The 22,514-nt window shown below is 45.6% G+C and overlaps 1 protein-coding gene across 4 annotated transcripts in view; it reads right to left on the reverse strand.

The window, feature by feature from the left end:
- Positions 1 to 22,514, reverse strand: part of ATF7 (activating transcription factor 7) — a 120,151-nt gene that overhangs the window by 14,332 nt on the left and 83,305 nt on the right. For 2 of the 4 annotated variants that reach the window (XM_025402969.1, XM_025402970.1), the window contains one exon: positions 17,436 to 17,990. In XM_025402969.1, coding sequence (XP_025258754.1) covers positions 17,782 to 17,990 — 209 coding nt within the window. In that variant the 3' untranslated portion in view covers positions 17,436 to 17,781. Of the gene's footprint in view, positions 1 to 5,432; positions 5,586 to 6,205; positions 6,320 to 6,878; positions 6,979 to 7,901; positions 8,060 to 11,166; positions 11,305 to 17,435; positions 17,991 to 22,514 lie in introns of those variants that run through there. The other 2 variants (XM_025402968.1, XM_025402967.1) reach the window with 2 other exon arrangements.

Here is a 22,514-nt window from a genome sequence, read left to right on the forward strand (position 1 = left end):
ATCCTTTATTGTAGGAATACAGTAGATAATACATATACAAAATGTGTGTTAAAACAACTGTACGTTATTGGGATGGCTTCTGGTCAACAGTAGACTATTAGTATAGTTTTTGGGGAGTCAAAAGTTATATGTGGCCAGATGCGGTGGCTCATGACTGTAATCCCAATACTTTGGGAGGCTGAGGCGGGTGGATCACCTGAGGTCAGGAGTTCGAGACCAGCCTGGCCAACATGGCAAAACTCCGTCTCTACTAAAAATACAAAAATTAGCCAGGTGTGGTGGCAGGCGCCTGTAATCCCAGCTACTCGGGAGGGCTGAGGCAGGAGAATCGCTTGAACCCGGGATGTGGAAGTTGCAGTGAGCTGAGACTGCGCCACTGCACTCCAGCCTGGGCAACAGAGCAAGACTCCATTTCAAAAAAAGTAAAAAATAAAAAAGTTACATGTGAGGTCAGGTGCAGTGGCTTATGCCTGTAATCCCAGAACTTTGGGAGGCCGAGGTTGGGAGGATCACTGGAGCCCAGCAGTTTGAGACCAGCCTGGGCAACACAGTGAGATCCATTTCTACAAATAAATAAAATTAGCTGGGCATGGTGATGCATTCCTGTCATTCCAGCTTCTTAGGAGGCTGAAGTGGGAGGATCATTTGAGCACAGAAGATTGAGGCTGCAAGTGAGCCATGATTGTCTCATTGCACTCCAGCCTGTGCAACAGAGCAAGAACCTGACTCAAAAACAAAAAAAAGATGCTGGGCATGGTGGTTCACGCCTGTAATCCCAGCACTTTGGTAGGCCAAGGCAGGTGGTCACTTGAGGCCATGAGTTCAAGACTAGCCTGGCCAACATGGTGAAATCCCACCTCTATTAAAAATATAAAAATCAGCTGAGAGTGGTTGTGCGCACCTGTAATCCCGGCTACTTGGGAGGCTGAGGCATGGCTTAGACCAGGATGGAGGTTGCAGTGAGCCAAGATCACACCACTGCACTCCAGCCAGAGTGACAGGGTGAGACTCTGTCAAAAAAAAAAAAAAAGAATCTCGTACTCTACTCTAGGCCATACTGAATTATGTTCTCTATTAATATAGATAATTAAGAAATGATTTTTTTTTTGAGATGGAGACTTGCTGTGTCGCTCAGGCTGGAGTGCAGTGGTGCTCAGGCTGGAGTACAGTGGTGCTCACTGTAACCTCAACCTCCCGGGTTCAAGCTATTCTCCTGCCTCAGTCTCCTGAGTAGCTGGGACTACAGGCGCCTGCCACCATGCCCGGCTCATTTCTTGTATTTTTAGTAGAGACGGGGTTTCACTGTGTCAGCCAGGATGGTCTCGATCTCCTGACCTCGTGATCCACCCGCCTCAGCCTCCCAAAGTGCTGGGATTACAGGCGTGAGCCACCTGCCTGGCCAATAAATAATTTTTTAAAATTCAGACTAATATTATCTCTCCCAAAATAAAAAAAATGGAGAAGAACTTTCCAACTCAATTTAATGAACTAGAGGCCTTGGGTCACTGCTTCTCTTTGTATAAGAAATTTACAATAATTCTCCTGAGAATTTCGGCTTCTTCTTTATCTTTAACTGACTGGAGCATATGTAAAGATTAGTCCTTCATGGCCGGGTACAGTAGCTCATGCCTGTAATCCCAGCACTTTGGGAGGCCAAGGTGGGCGGATAGCCTGAGTTCAAGAGTTTGAGACCAGCCTGGGTGACACAGTGAAACCCCATCTCTACTAAAATACAAAAAATTGGCCAGGCGCAGTGGCTCATGCCTGTAATCTCAGCACTTTGGGAGGCCAAGGCAGGTGGATCACCTGATGTCAGGAGTTCGAGACCAGCCTGGCCAACATGGTGAAACCCCATCTCTACTGAAAATACAAAAATTAGCAGGGCATGATGGCAGGTGCCTGTAATCCCAGCTACTCGGGAGGCTGAGGCAGGAAAATCACTTGAACCAGGGAGGCGGAGGTTGCGGTGAGCTGAGATCGTGCCACTGCACTTCAGCCTGGGCGACAGAGCAAGACTCCATCTTAAAAAAAAAAAGAAAAAATTAGTTCTTTAGGAGGACAGGGGAAAGGAAAGGTTCCTATTCTGTCATAGGCAATTCAGTAAGTCATGCAGGGAATGGAGGTGAAAGACTAGGCCAAGAGAAAGAGGGGAAGAATGACAAGGAAAGGAATCAGTGTTGATTAAAAAGGAAACTGGGGCTGAGCATGGTGGCTAGGGCCTATAATCCTGGCACTTTGGGAGGCTGAGGCAGGAGGACTACTTGAGGAGTATGAGACCAGCCTGGGCAACATGGTGAAACTCCATCTCTTTTAAAATTATTAAAAAAAAAAAAAAAAAAAAAAAAAGAGGAAGCTGGAATGTTCCAAGCCAGTCCATGTTACCATATTCAGGACTGGCTTCAGGTACAGTAGCTCATGACCAGCCTGGGCAACATAATAAGACCCTGTTTCTACTTTTATTTATTTATTTATTTATTTATTTATTTATTTATTTATTGAGATGGAGTTTCGCTCTTGTTGCCCAGGCTGGAGTGCAGTGGTGTGATCTGGGCTCACCACAACCTCTACCTCCTGGGTTCAAGTGATTCTCATGCCTTGGCCTCCTGAGTAGCTGGGATTACAGGCATGTGCCACCATGCCTGGCTAATTTTTTTTGTATTTTTAGTAGAGGTAGGTTTCCCCATGTTGGTCAGGCTGGTTTAGAACTCCTGACCTCAGGTGATCCACCCACCTTGGCCTCCCAAAGTGCTGGGATTACAGGTGTGAGCCACCGTGCCTAGCCCGCTACTATTATTTATAATATATATATATATATATTTTTTTTTTTTTTTTTCTTTTTTTTTTTTTGAGACGGAGTCTTGCTCTGTAGCCCAGGTTGGAGTGCAGTGGCATGATCTTGGCTCACTGCAGCCTCCACCGCCCAGGCTCAAGTGATTCTTCTGCCTCAGCCTCCTGAGTAGCTGGGATTACAGGTGTGCGCCACCAGGCCTGGCTAATTTTTGTATTTTTTTTAGTAGAGATGGGTTTCACCTTGTTGGTCAGGCTGGTCTCGAATCCTGACCTTGTGATCCGCCCACCTCAGCCTCCCAAAGTGCTGGGATTATAGGCGTGAGCCACCGTGCCTGGCCTATTTATAATAAAAATTTAAAAAACAAACAAGTAACACTAAAAAGGAAGCTATGTCATTTCCCCAAGAGAGAAGGCAGCACAACTCAGGCAAGGGGGCTACTGCTTTGCCATCTTCAGGACTGGCTTCAGTGGGGTTACAGGAGGGTAGGCAGGCTTAGCTTCCAACAGAAAAACTCAAATGAAAGCTTTTGTTGTTGGCCAAGCTTTACCGTAGCATATGGCCATGAAATGTTTGGACATGTGGCAGTAACTGATGAAGCAGGTGGTGACATCAGGAAAAGAGGGGCCAGGCAAAGGGTATAATTCTAGAAACCAATCTCAGGTGCTGTCACCTGTCCAGTGCAGATGATATGAAAACTGAGGACTATTCAGTTTCCAAAGAATCTTGTTAAAACTGAGACCTCCTTGAGAAGAGAAATGGGTAACTAAATGGGACCCCCTCTGCCTTTTTTAGGATTTTAGTTTCTCTGTGATAAAAAGGGATTTAATTGGTAATGAGGTGTTTTTTGGTGTGTGTCTCGTTTTTTTTGTTGTTGTTGTTGTCGTTAGTTTGTTTCTTTCCAGACAAAGTCTCACTCTATCGTCCAGGCTGGAGCATAGTGGAGCGATCTCAGCTCACTGCAACCTCCACCTCCTAGGTTCAAGCGATTCTCCTGCCTCAGCCTCCTGAGTAGCTGGGACTACAGGCACGCATCACCATGCCCAGCTAATTTTTTGTATATCTAGTAGAGACAGGGTTTTGCCATGTTGGCCAGGCTGGTCTTGATCTCCTGACCTCAGGAGATCCATCTGCCTCAGCCTCCCAAAGTGCTGGGATTACAGGTGTGAGCCACTTCACCTGGCCTATTTTTTATTGAGGTATCTTTGTACTATAACATCACATTTCATTAATAAATTGTTATGGTTTTTGTTGTAAAATCTTATCAGGTAAGTTACTACTTTTTAAGACTTAATAGGCTGGGCGCGGTGGCTCAAGCCTGTAATCCCAGCACTTTGGGAGGCCGAGACGGGCGGATCACGAGGTCAGGAGATCGAGATCATCCTGGCTAACACGGAGAAACCCCGTCTCTACTAAAAATACAAAAAATTAGCCCGGTGTGGTGGTGGGCACCTGTAGTCACAGCTACTCGGGAGGCTGAGGCAGGAGAATGGCGTAAACCCGGGAGGCGGAGCTTGTAGTGAGCCGAGATCCGGCCACTGCACTCCAGCCTGGGCGACACAGCGAGACTCCGTCTCAAAAAAAAAAAAAAAAAAAAAAAAAAAAGACTTAATAGATGGGAAAGAGACTAGGGGAGCCTCTTTTGTTTAGTGTGTGGCTTGAAGTAAGTCTGTGTCTTATTTTAGAGGATTCTGCAGATACACTAAACCATGACTCACATATGGAAAAAATGGGGCTGGGCATGGTGGCTCACACCTGGAATCCCAGCACTCTGGGAGGCTGAGGCAGGTGGATCACCTCAGGTCAGGAGTTCGAGATCGGCCTGGCCAACATGGTGAAACCCTGACTCCACTAAAAATACAAAAAATTAGCCGGGCATGGTGGTGGGTGCTTGTAATCCCGGCTACTCAGGAGGCTGAGGCAGGAGAATCCCTTGAACCTGGGAGCCAGAGGTTGCAGTGAACTGAGATTGCGCCACTGCACTCCAGCCTAGGCAACAAGAGCAAAACCCTGTCTCAAAAAAAAAAAAAAAAAAAAAAGCGGCTGGGTGCAGGGGCTCACGCCTGAAATCCCAGCACTTTGGGAGGCCAAGGTGGGCGGATCACGAGGTCAGGAGATCGAGACCATCCTGGCTAACACGGTGAAACTCCGCTCTACTAAAAATACAAAAAAGAATTAGCCAGACGTCATGGCGGGCACCTGTAGTCCCAGCTACTCGGGAGGCTGAGGCAGGGGAATGGCGTGAACCCGGGAGGTGGAGCTTGCAGTGAGCCGAGATCGTGCCACTGCACTCCAGCCTGGGAGACAGAGCCAGTCTCCGTCTCAAAAAAAAAAAAAAAAAGCGAGGCTGCTGCCGCAACAGTTCTACATTACTCAGTCTGTTTGTATGAAAGTCTAACACAAGGGTGAATAAAGAATGGTGTGTTTTTGCTATTAAATGATGGTCTCAGTTAAAATAAAAATAAATAAATAATAAAAAGAATGGTACGTTTTGCTGTAGTCAAACTGCCATCAAGAACCAAAGCAAGCAGGAAGAAACCCAGAAAGCTGAAGTCCATTCTTCTCTAATTTTCTGCTCCCTGAAAAACGATATGACATAAAGATACGTCATAAAGATATGACATAAAGAGTAAGAGCCACTGACCTGTGGCTGGGCAGGGGATGGGGCATCAGGGTGCTGGATGAGGATCTGGCTCTGCTCTGGGCGGGCTGTCACCATGGTGCTGGCAGTACCCACCACCATTCCACAACCACCATTGATTGAGGAGACTTGGTGAGTTAGGGTGGCTTTCAGTCTCTGCAGGCAAAGATAAGAAAAAACGCTTGTTAAGGATGAGATTCTATCTAGGATGAGAAGAGTGGCCTTAGATTTTATTACTGACCTTATAGATAGCTAAAATTTCCACTCTAGTTCTCCCTTAACAGAGGAATTAAGAGAAAATGACAGGCAGAGAAAATGTGCACCTGGATCCCTAAAATGCCTACTCTGTTCCCTGGCTATCATCCTGGGCACAGTTGGGGGCTGGGGGTTGTTAAAACAATAGTGTCCAGATGAAAGCTCTCCTCTGGAGCCTGGCCAAATGCTGGTTACGCAGCTATTCACCTCTTGGCCAGCTCCCCTGCCCACTCACCCACCCTCCATCTGTCACCCCTAAAACTAAAACGGCAAGTGTTCCATTCCAAACAATCTGTGCTGCCTCTTTTCACTGCCATGGTCTATGTACCAGGCTCTAAAGGTGAGGAGAGGAGATGGGAGCTATGAATCAGAGTCTTTTCTTTTCCAGACCCCACAGCAGGGAGTCCTTAGCTTTGCAAGTCCCAGAAGGTTCCTTTGCTTGGCTCACTTGAAAGACCTAGGCTGATATCACTCACTTCTTTCAGAAAGGCCAACATTGCCCTAGGCTGAGATGTACTCACCATCTTGGCTTCTGATGGTATAGGGTGGCCAGAGGGAGAAATGGAGCCACTGCTGTTAACTGGTGGGCCAGGGATACCAGGAATGTTGGGCACCATGGACACAGGTCTGGCCAGCTGGATCGAGAGAAGGGGAAAAAAAAACCCCAGAAGGGAACATAATACTATCAGTGGGGCAACAGTTTCCCTAAAATGAAGTGCTTTTGAGGTTGGCACATCAGGGCCTGTTGTGTGCAATGTGCCCATAGGGCATGCAGGGACAGCCTGGGAAATACCTTTCCCCATGGAGCACCATGGTGCTCCATGGAGCACTACAGAGTAGGGAATTTAATCCTTCAGTGTTGGGAGAATTTCTGTGGGAAGGGTTGGGGCTGTTATCTTGAGGAAAATGTTGGGCAATTTGGGAGGTGCTACGTGCCAAGTGAAAGCAACTAATCAGTGGGCTGGCAAGATCAATTCCTAGACTAGGAGCCAATTGTCCAGATGAGTCTTTATCTAGTGTTCCATAGTGCTGGATTGGCAGAGGTTAGCGAAGAGTTTAGGCAGGCTGCCATGCTCAACTAATATAGATCAGAGCCCACATTTCCCTGGGGCTTATGTGTGTTTTATGATCATTCAGGTGGAAGGGAAGGATTACCATGTTGGTAGGGTTGGCTGCCCCAACTACAGAGCTCACCGATATAACAGACGGCATCTGTACTGGAGGCCCTGGCAGCACAGGCATGGTCTGTCCATTAGCAAGATGCATGACAAGAGGGAGGGAGCCAGTGGGAGACCTAGAGGAGACATGAAGTGAAATGCTCATAACATAGACCTTTTGTCCATGGATCTACCTCCTATAATTACAGAAGATTTTCCAGTCTTCTCTAGTTAGCGAAGGTATAAGGCAGCATGGTAAAAATCTTGACACCCTCATGTGGGAAGGCAGGGAATCCTATTCAACTTACCTTATAGATGGAGAAAAATGGCAACATCTTTATACTTTGCAAATTAAGCAAACTCAAATAGTAGAAAGCTAATCCTATTAAAGGGTTTAGAACAATTAAACATCCCTACCACTGGCTAGCCTTGGGAAAGGGGGAGTTGGATCAAAGTTGTCATTTTGCAAAACTGATTAGGTCACATGATGGCCAAATCTGAATGTTTCTCTTGTTCCTTTCCATGGCTTGCTCTACCCTGCCCCAAAAAGAAGCTGTCTCTTTTTATTTTTCCTACTGGGTCCAGAGAACAATAAGCTCTAAGAATCTGAATCCTGACAACAGCCTCTTAACCCATGGGTACCGTGCCAGGAGTGAAAACACACAGACAAATAAAATTAGAGATGGCAAAGACCAAGAACCCTAACTGGAACTGAGGAGACTTAATGGGTTTCAGTGTTTCATTCAGCAGTACCCCAACAGACTTCTATAGGGTGTGGTTTCCATACCATAATGAACTTCTAATGTTTTAAGAGCTCCTCTTTTTAGATTAAAGAAGTATTACCCTTAAATTAAGAAAGTATTACCCCCAAATAAATATTTTGCTTGTCTATTAAAAAGGTAAAGAAGATTCTGTTTACGGGGAAAAATTTTATTTTGAGAGATAATCTCAGTGACTTATTTTCCTTGAGTACTGAAAAACTGTCTCAGTTTTATCAAATAGTTTCATGTAATGGAAAGAAATGCAGCCTTCACTATTTCTCCCTGCTCTCTGTACTTACCCCATTTGCCTGTTGGATGGTGGAGCCTGTGTGATGACAGAGGTTGGGGAGGGAAGGGTTGGATGAAGTGGATCATAGCCCAAGTGGAGAGGCAGGGAGCCAGGACGTACAATGGTGGGTGTAGGGGTAGATATCAGAACAGGCTTTGGGGCAACCTCCTGGAGAGAAGAAACCAACAGATCACAAAATGCTTTAAGGTGTGCTTATAGGGAAATATATAGATGGTAACATCTAGTACAAATTTATTGGAAAGAGCATTAGGGCCACTCATTAAATCATGACCTGATTCCATCAGGATCAGGGACCCATAACTCACTCATCCATTCAGGAGGAATGCTGTATTAAGATCTCTTGGCCATCTCCCCCTTCAGAGACAATGGCTACATAAATAAGATGACAGTCGGAATATCACTTGAAATCTTTGAAGCAGCACTGTAGTACCATATAAATTCTAGAGACTGTTACAATTTTTCACAATCTAGATATTCTCATTCCAAACTCGATGCCAAGTGTCCTCTGAACTTCAATGGGAAAAGGCAGGTATACTGGTGATGAGGCAACCCAATATCTCCAATACACCTCTTAAAAAAGGGCTATAGAAGTTTGGATAATGATCATACTGTAATAAAACAAACTGCTCTCATTGTTAACTTCTTTAACTTTTTTTTTTTTTTTTTTTTTTGAGATAGAGTCTCGCTTTGTCGCCCAAGCTGGAGTGCAGTGGCACGATCTTGGCTCACTGCAACCTCCGCCTCCCGGGTTCAAGTGATTCTCCTGCCTCAGCCTCCCGAGTAGCTGGGATTATAAGCACCCACCACTACGCCCAGCTAATTTTTGCATTTTCAGTAGAGATGGGGTTTCACCATCTTGGCCAGGCTGGTCTTGAACTCCTGGCCTCGTGATTCACCTGCCTCGGCCTACCAAAGTGCTGGGATTACAGGCGTGAGCCACCGTGCCCGGCCTCACTGTTAACTTCTTAAGATCTCAGACTGCCAGTGGTCATAATGGCCTTGAGAGCATCTCCAGACAGTCTCTAGGACTTTGTTGCTGATGAAAAAGGGAGGAGAGAGGCGGAGGAGGTTGCAGTGAGCTGAGATGGTGCCATTGCATTCCAGCCTGGCGACAGAGAGAGATTCCGTCTCAAAAACAAAAAAAAAAAAAATAAAAGAAAAGGGGAGGAGATGGGATGGTTGTAATGTTTATGAGAAGACAGATTTGTGAAGTTATCAAGCCAAATTTGGAGGGAAGTAACATGAGGTATAGACGCTCTATCCATAGTGGATGTTAAAATTAATAGCCACTGGCAGAGCAGCAGAGATTGAAAGGAGGAGGAAGCATGAGGGGGCTTCTGAGGTTCTAATAAAATATTTTTGATCTAGGTGCTGGTTATACAGGCTATTGACTTTGTGAAAATTCAGTAAGTTATATAATTACAATTTATATACTTTTCTGTACATGTACTATATTTCAATAAATGTATTAGAAATAGTACTTCATGAAAGTACTTCCTTTAAAAAGAATAATAAGACTCCTAGTAGATACTTTCTTTAAATCACTTCCCTCTAGGATGACATTTTTTTCTAAACTGTTTGATGTCATTTATGAATTATGTGAATTTTTCTTTCTCACTTATTAATTGAAGTATAACATACAGTGATGTGCATTAAAGTCATAACAACAAAATGACTTTTAGGCTGGGTGCGGTGCTCCTATCTGTAATCCCAGCACTTTGGGAGGCTGAAGCCAGAGAATTGCTTGAGTCTGGGAGGCAGACATTGCAGTGAGCTGAGATTGCACCATTGCATTCCAGCCTGGGCATCAGAGCGAGACTATGTCTCAAAAGAAAAAAAAAAAAACAAAACAAGATGACTTATTACAGATGTAAAATCAGGATACAGACCATTTCCAGCACCCCATAAAGTTCTATGTCCCTTTCCAATCCACATCATTCCTTCACAGGAGGTAAACTCTATCCTGAGTTCTATCATCGTCAAACAGTTTTGCCTCTTCTTGAATTATACAGTATGTACTTTTGTGTATGACTTTTTTTGTTGTTGTTGGATATGTTTGTGGGATTCACTCACATTGCTGTGTAATTATCAGTTTACTTTTTTTTTTTTTTTGAGACAGACTCTCGCTCTGTCACTCAGGCTGGAGTGCAATGGCACAATCTTGGCTCACTGAAACCTCGGCCTCCTGGGTTCAAGCAACTCTCCTATCTCAGCCTCCCGAATAGCTGGGATTACAGGCACACGCCACCACACCTAGCTAATTTTTGTATTTTTGGTAGAGACGGGGTTTCACCATGTTGGCCAGGCTGGTCTCGAACTCCTGGCCTCAAGTGATTCCACCGCCTCAGCCTCCCAAAGTGCTGGGATTACAGGCATGAGCCACCGTGCCCAGCTGATTTTTGGCTATGAAGAATATAATTGCTGGCCAGAACACGGTGGCTCATGCCTATAACCCCAGCACTTTGGGAGGCCGAGGCGGGCAGATCACCCGAGGTCAGGAGTTCAAGACAAACGTGGTGAAACCCCATCTCTACTAAAAGTACAAAATTCGCTGGGCGTGGTGGCATGCAACTGTAGTCCCAGCTACTTGGGAGGCTAAGGCAGGAGAATCGCTCAAACCTAGGAGGCAGAGGTTGCAGTGAGCCAAGATCAGGCCATTGTACTCCAGCCTGGGCGACAGAGCAAGACTCTGTCTCAAAAAAATAAAAAATAAATAAATAAAATAAAATAAATAAAAAAGAATACAATTGCTATGAACATTCTAACATACTTCTTTTGGTAGACATATGCACTAATTTCTCTTCTATATAGACTTATAAATGGAATTGCTGGGAAAAAGAATAGGTATAATTTACAGAAATCTTCTAAATATCATTCCTTTAAATACAATCAGTCCTCCTATAACACATACTTTTTTTTTTCTTGAGACAGTCTCACTCTGTTGCCCAGGCTGGGGTGCAGTGGAGCAATCACAGCTCACTGCAGCCTTGACTTCCAGTGCTTAAGTGATCCTCCCACCTCATCCTCTCGAGTAGCTGGAACTACAGGCATGTTCCACCACCCCCAGGTAATTTACGGATTTTAAGTGGAGATGGGGTTTCTTTCTCCATGTTGCCCAGGCTGGTCTTGAATTTCTGAGCTCAAGTGATTCTACCATCTTGGTCTCCTGAGTAGTTAGGACACACTATTTATATAATTAATGAATCAAAGCTTTATCAATTAACATTTGAGATGACCCTTGGTACAGAATTTACCTTCTCCTTCAGTGGTGGGGAACAGGGACTAGAGGAAGGGCTATCAGGTGGGGATGAGTCTACCTCCACGGGCTCTTCTTCTTTGATTTTGATGTCTGGTGTGGAAGGTAGAGACATGTCAAGGGGCCCAGCAGCAGCCTGTTGTGAAAGAAAAATGAACAGAGTTTAACCCTGTGATTCCTTTCAGGTTGAATCTATACCTTCCCATTTCTAAGATAAGGGAATATGCTTCTAAGAAGTTCAGCTCTTGTTCAAAGCACTGAACTGCATGTCAAATAAATGTGGGCCCCTTATGTTTGTTTTGTTTTGTTTTTTGAGGCGTAGTTTCGATCTTTTTTTTTTTTTTTTTGAGATGGAGTTTTGCTCTTGTTGTCCAGGCTGGAGTGCAATGGCACAATCTCAGCTCACCACAACCTCCACCTCCTGGGTTCAAGCGATTCTCCTGCCTCAGCCTCCCCAGCAGCCGGGATTACAGCCATGCCACCATGCCCGGCTAATTTTGTATTTTTAGTAGAGGTGGGGTTTTTCCACGATGGTCAGGCTGGTCTCGAACTCCCAACCTCAAGTGATCCGCCCGCCTCGGCCTCCCAAAGTGCTGGGATTACAAGCGTGAGCCACCATGCCTGGCCTGTAGTTTCAATCTTGTTGCCCAGGCTAGAGTGTAATGGGCATGATCTTAGCTCACTGCAACCTCCACCTCCCGAGTTCAAGCGATTCTCCCACCTCAGCCTCCCGAGTAGCTGGGATTACAGGTGTGAGCTACCACGCCTGGCCAAGAAATGTGGGCCCCTTATGTTTTATGTACAATTCTGGCCAAATCATTTTGTTGGTAATTCTCAGGGCTTCTGTTTCCCCAACTATAAGATGAAGATAATACCTGCTTCACCAATGGTAAGCAAATATTTATAAAGACCTGAAAAAAAAGATGTCATTTAAATCCATGCAAATATTATAATATTTTTCAGGAAATCAAAATGATTCCTGAATCTGCTGGCCACTGGAGAGCTGTGAACACTTTCTCTGCCAACAAGGATGACTAGATTACCCAATTATCAAAGGCAAACAAAGACAAACTGGCTATTCGAGTACTGCAAACCAGATAGGAAAGGTATTTTCGGGGAAACTCACCATGCTTGATGGTGATCTCATCCCAAACTCTGCTACTGGATGTATCAGGCAGATAAGGGTTTTGGGGTAACAAAGAAAAGAAAGGCTGATCATCTGATTGGTGAAATAAATGAGTCTTAGGAGCAAGACTGGAGAAAACCAGAAAGGAAAGAGAGCACTTTCCTGGCAGTGATGCAATCACCTCACAGAACTGTGGAGCTGTAAATGGCCTTGTAGGGAACAATAAACCATCTGAGATAACGGCCTTGACACTGTACCAAGACAGGAGCATTGGCATTGCAGTTCAGTTTCATAACAAAGTGGATCCTTTGTTCTATCTATTCCATATCCCAGGCTCCTTGGTGAAGCAACTGCTTGTTTCAAGATCTTCCCTTGCTACCTTAACCCTCAGAAACCTTCTTGATAGCTAGCTGAGTAAATTAAAGACAATGTGGTATCTACTACATTAGAGAAGGTAGTAGTGGTTCTTTTTCCCCAGTCTGAGGAGGGTGAGCAACAGCAAAGGTGGCTTCATTTCTGCCTCATTTTTTCTAGATTGCTAAGATGTCAGGTCCAATTTAGCTAATTCTGAGATCTCTTAAGTCAGAGATTAGTGGGAAGGAGAAGGCTCTAAGTAAATACAACCATAGATTTGAAATCCTCTAGGGCATCTCCTAGCAAAGCTGTGGTTCAGGAAAGTTCCGCTTCTGGAGACTCTTCCACTAAGCCTGTACTTCTCATTAAGGGGAAGTAAAGACCACTCCTGTACAGGCAGGAGGAAACACCAAGGAATGCCCAGTGAGGAAAGGGCTGACTAACTATGAACTAGTCTCCCGGAAGTGTCAACTGAGCTAAAATGGCAATGAAAAAGACTTGAAGCTTTTTATGGGATGCTAATTTTCTTGAATTTGCCTATAATAAATTGGGTATAAAATCCCTCATAGGCCAAGCGTGGTGGCTCATGCCTGTAATCTCAACACTTTGGGAGGTCAAGGTGGGAGGATCACCTGAGGCCAGAAATTCTAGATCAGCCTGGGCAACATAGCAAAACCCTCTTGCCAGGTGTGGTGGCTCATACCTGTAATCTTAGCACTTTGGGAATTCGAGGTGCGAGGATAGCTTGAGCCCAGGACTTTGAGACCAGCCTGGGCAACATAGTGAGACCCTGTTTCTATGAAAATAAATTAGTCAGGCATGGTGGTATGTGCCTGTAGTCCCACCTACTTGGGAGGCTGAGGTGAAAGAACTGCTTAAACTCAAGAGGTGGAGGCTGCAGTGAGCCATGATTCTACCACTGCACTCTAGCCTAGGAGACGGAGCAAGATCCTGTCAATGAATGAATGAAAAAGAATGATGAGAAGACTGTGGCTACTTCTGCCATTTGAAAGTAGAACTACAGGACCAGGTATGGTGGCTCACGCTTGTGATCTCAGCACCTTAGGAAGCTGAGACTGGTGGATCTCTTGAGCCCTGGAATTCAAGACCAGTGTGGGCAACAATGCAAAACCTTGTCTCTAAAAATAAATACAAAAATTAGCTGGGTGTGGTGGTGCCTGTAGTCCCAGTTACTCCAGGGACTGAGGTGGGAGGATCATTTGAGCCTGGGAGTTTGAGGTTGCAAGCACCACTGCACTCTAACCTGGGCAACAGAGTGAGGCTCTGTCTCAAAAAAAAAAAAAGAGAAAAAAGAGGCCGGGCGCAGTGGCTCATGCTTGTAATCCCAGCACTTTGGGAGGCTGAGGTGGGTGGATCATGAGGTCAAGAGTTCAAGACCAGCCAGGCCAACATGGTGAAACCCTGTCTCTACTAAAAATACAAAAATTAGCCAGGTATGGTGGCACGGACCTGTAGTCCCAGCTACTTAGGAGGCCGAGGCAGGATAATCACTTGAACTCAGGAGGCGGAGGTTGCAGTGAGCCATCACGATTGCGCCACTGCACTCCCCCTGGATGACAGAGGCAGACTCCGTCTCAAAAAGAAGAAAAAAAGAAAGAAAAAGTAGAACTACAAATATATGCTACTGAGTTTCCCCGCTGTATTAATTTATTTAAAGACACGGTCTGGGCCAGGCGCGGTGGCTCATGCCTGTAATCCCAGCACTTTAGGAGGCTGAGGTGGACAGATTGCTTGAGCTCAGGAGTTGGAGACCAGCCTGGGCAACATGGCAAAATCCCGACTCTACTAAAAATACAAAAAAATTAGCCAGGCGTAGTGGCATGCATCTGTAATCCCAGGTACTTGGGAGGCTGAGGCAGGAGAATCGCTTGAACCTGTGAGGTGGAAGTTGCAGAGCCGAGACTGCGCCACTGCACTCCAGCTGGGGTAACAGAGGGAGACTCTGTTTCAAAAAATAAAAAAATAAAATAAAATAAAATAAAATAAAGACAGGGTGTTGTTTCACTGCCCGGGCTGGAGTGCAGTGGTTCAATCATGGCTAACTGCAGCCTTGACCTCCTAGGCTCAGCCTCCCAAGTAGCCGGGATCATAGGCGTGTGCTACCACACTCAGCTGGTTTTTAAATTTTTTGTAGAGATAGGTCTCACCATGCTGCCCAGGCTGGTGTCGAACTCCTGAGTTCCAGCAATCCTCTCGTTGTGGCCTCCCTAAGCACTGGGATCACAGGTATGAACCACCATGCCTCGTGCAGCCCACTTTCTGTTAGTTTGAGGGAGACAGCATAAAAAGAAACTCATAGAAATCCATGGAACTTGGAAATAACTCCAGTGATAAAGACACTATCTTGCTTTCTTACCACTTAAACTGGATGGAAAAGTCATGTGTAACTATCTAGATTTACCTGTTATGCCCTCTTAGAAGGAAAGAGCTCCCGGGGAACTTCTTCTTAAATACAGGGAAAAATAAAAGCGGCTCCAGCTATTCTATATTCTGATAGGATCCCATGCCTCACTATACCATGCAATTGTGAGGTTAATGTGTTTATATATATGTTTTGGGATAGAGATATTGGAATCTTTTATGATTCCAGAAAATCAGGAACACAGACTTGATTTTAAAAATAGTGATCGCCGGGCGCGGTGGCTCACGCCTATAATCCCAGCACTTTGGGAGGCCGAGGCGGGCGGATCACGAGGTCAGGAGATCGAGACCATCCTGGCTAACACGGTGAAACCCCGTCTCTACTGAAAATACAAAAAATTAGCTGGGCGTGGTGGCGGGCGCCTGTAGTCCCAGCTACTCGGGAGTCTGAGGCAGGAGAATGGCATGAACCCAGGAGGTGGAGCTTGCAGTAAGCCGAGATCACGCCACTGCACTCCAGCCTGGGCAACAGAGCAAGACTCCGTCTCAAAAAAATAAAATAAAATAGTGACCAATAACCTAGAATTCTAATTCTAAAGTAAAATTTGATCTTTGCATTTTTCTTTTTCCTCCAAGCCCCTTATTCCATGGGAACTATCTCCCTTCAACTCTGCTTCTTCGAGTATTTCCTCTGGTCTTCCAAACTAAGGGATTCTCTAGGGATCTGGACTATATAAAGGCTAAAATCAGAGAATCATAGTGCCTCAGGATTAGAAGGGATTCCAGCATTTTAATCCCCTGTACAATATCTCTACTAAGTGGCCTACATATAATTGAACATGTTTTGTGAGAGCTTCCACCTAGTGGTCCTACTTCTACCTTTGGGCCACATGGAATAAATGTAATCCCTCTTTTAATGAATACTCTTGAAGACTGCAATTTGTTCACACTAAATCTCTTTTCCAACCAAAATTTCCTCAATTTCTTTCTTTCTTTGTTTTTGAGACAAAGTCTCACTCTGTCGCCCAGGCTGGAGTGCAGTGGCACGATCTCGACTCACTGCAACCTCCGCCTCCCGGGTTCAAGCAATTCTCCTGTCTCAGCCCCCTGAGTAGCTGTGATTACAGGCGTGTGCCACCATGCCTGGATAAATTTTGTATTTTTAGTAGAGACGGGGTTTCACCATGTTGGTCAGGCTGGTCTTGAACTCCTGACCTTGTGATCCGCTTGCCTTAGTCTCCCAAAGTGCTGGGATTACGGCCATGAGCCACTGCGCTGGCCCATTTTTTTTTTTTTAAGAGATAGGGTCTCCAGACCAGGCGCAGTGGCTCACACCTGTAATCCCAGCCCTTTGGGAGGCCAAGGTGGGCAGATCATGAGGTCAGGAGATTGAGACCATCCTGGCTAATACGGTGAAACCCCGTCTCTACTAAAAATACAAAAAAATTATCTGGGTGTGGTGGTGGGTTCCCACAGTCCCAGCTACTCGAGAGGCTGAGGCAGGAGAATGGCGTGAACCTGGGAGGTGGAGCTTGCAGTGAGCTGAGATCGCGCCACTGCACTCCAGCCTGGGCAACAAAGCAAGAGTCTGTCTCAAAAAAAAAAAAAATATATATATACACACACACACACACACACACACACACACACACACACACACATAGGGTCTCACTCTGTCACCCAGGCTGGAGCACAGTAGTGCAATCATAGCTCACCGCAGCCTTGATCTCCTGGGTTCAAGCAGTCTTCCTGCTTCAGTCTCCCAAGTAGCTAGGACTACAGGCATGCACCACCATGCCTGATGAATCTTTAAAACTGTTTTTGTAAACATGGAGGTCCTGCTATTGCCAAGGCTGGTCTTGAACTCCTGAAACTCTGGCCTCCCAAAGTGCTGGGATTACAGGCATGAGCCAATGTACTTGGCCACTCGATTTCTTTAAAAGTTCCTGAAGTAGGCCGGGCGCGGTGGCTCAAGCCTGTAATCCCAGCACTTTGGGAGGCCGAGACGGGCGGATCACAAGGTCAGGAGATCGAGACCATCCTGGCTAACCCGGTGAAACCCCGTCTCTACTAAAAAATACAAAAAACTAGCCGGGCGAGGTGGCGGGCGCCTGTAGTCCCAGCTACTCTGGAGGCTGAGGCAGGAGAATGGCGTGAACCCGGGAGGCGGAGCTTGCAGTGAGCTGAGATCCCGCCACTGCATTCCAGCCTGGGCGACAGAGCGAGACTCCGTCTCAAAAAAAAAAAAAAAAAAAAAAAAAAGTTCCTGAAGTGACATAGTTTCTAGTTCTTTCACCGTCCTGGTTGATCTCCTTTGAAAGACAGTGAGAACATCCTTATCTTTAATACTTTGAATAATAGTAGAAAGCTACTTAAACGCAAAAACCACATATACTGAAACAAAGAAGAGTGGAAATTTGATAAATGTTTATTGACTTGCTGATTCAAAAAAACAGTGCAGCTGAGAAGTCTGATCAGCTCAGGAAAGAGTGGGATTTGGCAACGAATATGTTATCTAACAAAATCTGAGTAATTTATCACCTTTTAACATCTTCAACATATTTATAATACAAATATTTTTTAAAAAACAGATTATTAAACTAATACTCCTCTGGAAGAACAAGAGGACTCATTTTCGGTGACAACAGACTTGTGCTGATCCATCATCTGGAACTCCTAAAGACCTGAATGGCTGACTGGGATTAGTGACTACTATCTGGTTTTACTCTACTAAGCCCATGATTTTGTGTTTTAACCAATTAAGAACATTATCCCAAAGCACAATGAAAATAGCCTAGGTCTGAATACCACCAGTTTTTTGGCAACAGTCCTGCTTCTTGCCTTTTTCTCATCCTCATCTGCAGCTTTCTTGAATTCATGTTCAAAGGAGCTAGCTAGTTCATTGAAGAGTCCCACCTCCTCACAGTTCTTCAGGAATCTAGTTGGAGTAGGAGTTTGATCTGTAGACATGAAAGAAAAGGAAACTGTTTTAGTTTTGATCTGAAATTAAAACTTGATATTAAATAGTATATAGATAATGCATTTGTACTTTTTGATTTGGAGATAGAGTCTTTGTGTTAGGGCAAATTTGCTTTAATGGAACTCTAGTAGGTGAAGGCTGGTGCTAGGCCACCAGAGGGTGTCTGTGTTGTGTTGCCTCAAAGCCAGCAGGGGGAAGACAGAACAGCGTTTTGTTGTGTGACTATCCATGTACCCACTTTTCTCTCAGTGCTAGTTTTACCTCGTTTACCTCCAACCAAACCAAACTACCCACACAGGTGACACAGTTTTGTGAAACCTCTAGATTTGAAAACTAAGTATAGTTAAGCAATGTTTTCTTTTGTAAACTTACTCCCTGCTAGCTAGGTCTGAAGTGAGCAGAAAAAGCAGATGGATGTTAAAATCTGATGAGAAGAAACTGAGGATCAGATGGTTGAGTTTGCTGACTAAAGCTACCAAGTAAGAAATAGTGCCTTGTCTTTCAGTGGTCACTGAGGTAATAATGGTCTGTTACCTTCTGAAGGATTCCACGCAAATCTAGGGGCTGAGGAGTAAGACAGCAAGATCATGAGCTGGAGAAGGAAACTGCAAACAATAGACCTAATTTCACAGAGACCTAGGCCCAGAGCAAGTTCCCGAAACCAGGATATTTGGATTTAGTTTTGCCAGCCAAAATATGCCCACAGGGGCTGCACGAATCTCTCCTCAACACTGTGCCTCTGCCCTTGGGAAGAGAAAGGCTCTTGGTAAACCATTGGAACTTTTTTTTTTTTTTTTTTTTTTTTTTGAGACGGAGTCTCGCTCTGTAGCCCAGGCTGGAGTGCAGTGGCCGGATCTCAGCTCACTGCAAGCTCCGCCTCCCGGGTTCACGCCATTCTCCTGCCTCAGCCTCCCGAGTAGCTGGGACTACAGGCGCCCGCCACCTCGCCCGGCTAGTTTTTTGTATTTTTTAGTAGAGATGGGGTTTCACGGTGTTCGCCAGGATGGTCTCGATCTCCTGACCTCGTGATCCGCCCATCTCGGCCTCCCAAAGTGCTGGGATTACAGGCTTGAGCCACCGCGCCCGGCCACCATTGGAACTTTTTAAGCAACCTGAATTTTACATTTGAGCTTCTCCCTCCCAATCCTGCTTCTTTAGACCTGAATCTTGTTCACGGATCCTAACTCTATTACGATGGCTTTCCTTGGCATGCTACTTCAGGGATTCATCTCATACCCTAAACCACTAGAATGAATGACAAAAATAGAGAACAATGTTTAAATGATACTTTAAGGAGTGAGACCTGGGGTTAAAATCACCCCTTCTTGGCCGGGCGCAGTGGCTCACGCCTATAATCCCAGTACTTTGGGAGGCTGAGACGGGTGTATCACTTGACGTCAGGTGTTTGAGACCAGCCTGGCCAACATGGTGAAACTGCGTCTCTACAAAAAATACAAAAATTAGGTGGGCATGGTGGCAGGCTCCTGTAGTCCCAGCTACTCAGGAGGCCGAGGCAGGAGAATCCCTTGAACCCAGGAGGTGGAGGCTGCAGTGAGCCGAGATTACTGCCACTGCACTCCAGCCTGGGCAACAGAGTGAGACTCTGTCTCAAAACAAACAAACAAACAAAATACAAAAAAAAAAAAAAAACACACCGCTTCCAGCCTGATCAGTTGAAAATAGTACAGTGGGACTTTCCATGGAAATAGCACGATTTTTATAAAAAATTTAAACAAAACCTCTTCTGAATCAGAGTGTTTGGAAAAGTTACCACTACTTCTCAAAATAGTTTTAAAAGGTTCTCTGGCAGCTTTGGTTGGCTAATGATAAAGCCACTTTCCCTCCATCCCTGGGTGAGTAGAAGTAATATCATCCTTTATGCTTAGAGAGTACTTTAATAAGGGCATACCCAAAATCACAACTCAAGTGGAACAGGAGGGGGCAGCTAAGGGCATGGCTAGGGCAGAGGAGGGACTTTCAGACCTTTGATATGAGGCTCAAACAAACTTCTCCTGGCCCTGCTGTTCAGGCTCATTTCTGGTTTTTTAAAGGCTCCCCTGTGTCAAATCTAATTCCTCACTTTGCAGGTGGCCTCTAACTTTCAAATGGCTCTGGTTTGTGAACAAACAGACTGAAAATATATCAGAGAACCCTGAACCTGCTCTAACGAATCCTAAAAAAAATCAGTAAGTTTTTGTTTTGTTTTGTTTTGACACAGAGTTTCCCTCTTGCTGCCCAGGCTGGAGTGCAATGGCGCTATCTCAGCGCACTGCAACCTCCGCCTCACCGCAACCTCTGCCTCCCGGGTTCAAGGGATCCTCCTGACCCAGCTTCCCGAGTAGCTGGGATTACAGGCACGCACCACTATGCCCAGCTAATTTTGTATTTTTAGTAGAGACGGGGTTTCTCCATGTTGGTCAGGCTGGTCTCGAACTCTCGACCTCAGGTGATCCACTTGCCTCAGCCTCCCAAAGTGCTGGGATTACAGGCGTGAGCCACTGCGCCTAGCCAAAAAAATCAGTAAGTTTTTACTGAATACTTTCTATATGTTTTGGTGCTACATGCATATACTTGTGTATATGTTTGGGGGAGGGAAGGGATAGGAATATAGGAGTATTGCCCAGATTTAAGACATGGCTCTTAGGCTGGGGGCAGTGGCTAAGGCCTGCAATCCCGGCACTTTGGAAGGCCAAGGCAGGTAGATCCCCTCTTGAGCTCAGGAGTTCAAGACCAGCCTGGGCAACATGGTGAAACTCCATCTCTACAAAAAATACAAAAATTGGCTTGGTGCGGTGGCTCACACCTGTAATCCCAACGCTATAGGAGGCCAAGGCGAGTGGATCACCTGAGGTTGGGAGTTTGAGACCAACCTGACCGACATGGAGAAACCCTGTCTCTACTAAAAACACAAAATTAGCCAGGCATGGTGGTGCATGCCTATAATCCCGGCTACTTGGGAGGGTGAGGCAGGAGAATTGCTTAAACCTGGGAGGCAGATGTTGCGGTGAGCCGAGATTGTACCACTGAACTCCAGCTTGGGCAACAAGAGTGAAACTCCGTCTCAAAACAAAAAAAAAGAAAAAAGAAAAAAAAAAAACACAACAAAAATTAACCAGTGTGGTGGTGCATGCCTGTGATCCTAGTTTTTTCAGAGACTGGCTTAAGCCTGGGAGGCAGAGGTTGCAGTAAGCCAAGATTGTGCCACTGCAGTCCACCATAGTGACAGAACCAGAATCTGCCTAAAAAAAAAAAAAAAAAAAAAAAGAGAGAGAAAAAAGAAAACATGGCTTTTGGCTGTAGAAAATTAAGATGATGTTTTCTTTTCTTTCCCAGGCTGGAGTGCAGTGGTGTGATCTTGGCTCACTGCAACCTCCACCTCCCAGGTTCATGTGATTCTCCTGCCTCAGCCTCCCAAGTAGCTGAGATTACAGGTGCATGCCACCATGCCCAGCCAATTTTTTGTATTTTTAGTAGAGACAGGGTTTCACCACATTGGCCAGGCTGGTCTCAAACTCCTGACCTCAAGTGATCCACCTGCCTCGGCCTCCCAAAGTGCTGGGATTACAGGCATGAGCCACCGCACCAGGCCTCTTTTTCTTTTTTTGAGACAAGATCTCACTTTGCCACCCAGGTTGGAGAGCAGTGGCACAATCTCGGCTCACTGCAGCCTCCGCCTCCCAGGCTCAAGTGATCCTCCCACCACAGCCTCCTGAGTAGCTGGGACTACAGGTATGCGCCATCATGCCTAACTAATTTTTGTATTTTTTGTAGAGATGGGGTTTCACTATGTTGCCCAGGCTGGATTTTTTTTTTTTTTTTTTTGAGACAGAGTCTTGCTTTGTCGCCCAGGCTGGCGTGCAGTGGCGTGATCTCTGTTCACTGCAAGCTCCGCCTCCCAGGTTCACGCCATTCTCCTGCCTCAGCCTCCTGAGTAGCTGGGACTACAGGTACCTGCCCCATGCCTGGCTAATTTTTTGTATTTTTAGTAGAGACAGGATTTCACTGTGTTAGCCATGATGGTCTCAATCTCCTGACCTCATGATCCACCTGCCTCGGCCTCCCACAGTGCTGGGATTACAGGCGTGAGCCACCGCACCCAGCCTTCTTTTTTTTTTATGGAGACAGAGTCTCAGACTGTCACCTAGTCTAGATGCAGTGGTACAATTTTGGCTCACTGCAACCTCCGCCTCCCGGGATCAAGTGATTCTCCTGCCTCAGCCTCCCAAGTATCTGGGATTACAGGTGTACACCACCAGGCCCGGCTAATTTTTGTATTTTTAGTAGAGATGGGGTTTTATCATGTTGACCAGGATGGTCTTGAACTCCTGACCTCAAGTGATCCGCCCACCTCAGCCTCCCAAAGTGCTGGGATTACAGGTGTGAGCCACCACACTTGCCCATTTTCTTTTTTTCTTTAAGAGACAGTCTTGCTCTGTCATCCAGGAGTGCAATGGCATGATCATAACTCACTGAAACCTTGAACTCCTGGGCTCAAGCAATCTTT

The sequence above is a fragment of the Theropithecus gelada genome, chromosome 11 (assembly GCF_003255815.1).
Source record: "Theropithecus gelada isolate Dixy chromosome 11, Tgel_1.0, whole genome shotgun sequence".
Classification (NCBI taxonomy): domain Eukaryota; kingdom Metazoa; phylum Chordata; class Mammalia; order Primates; family Cercopithecidae; genus Theropithecus; species Theropithecus gelada.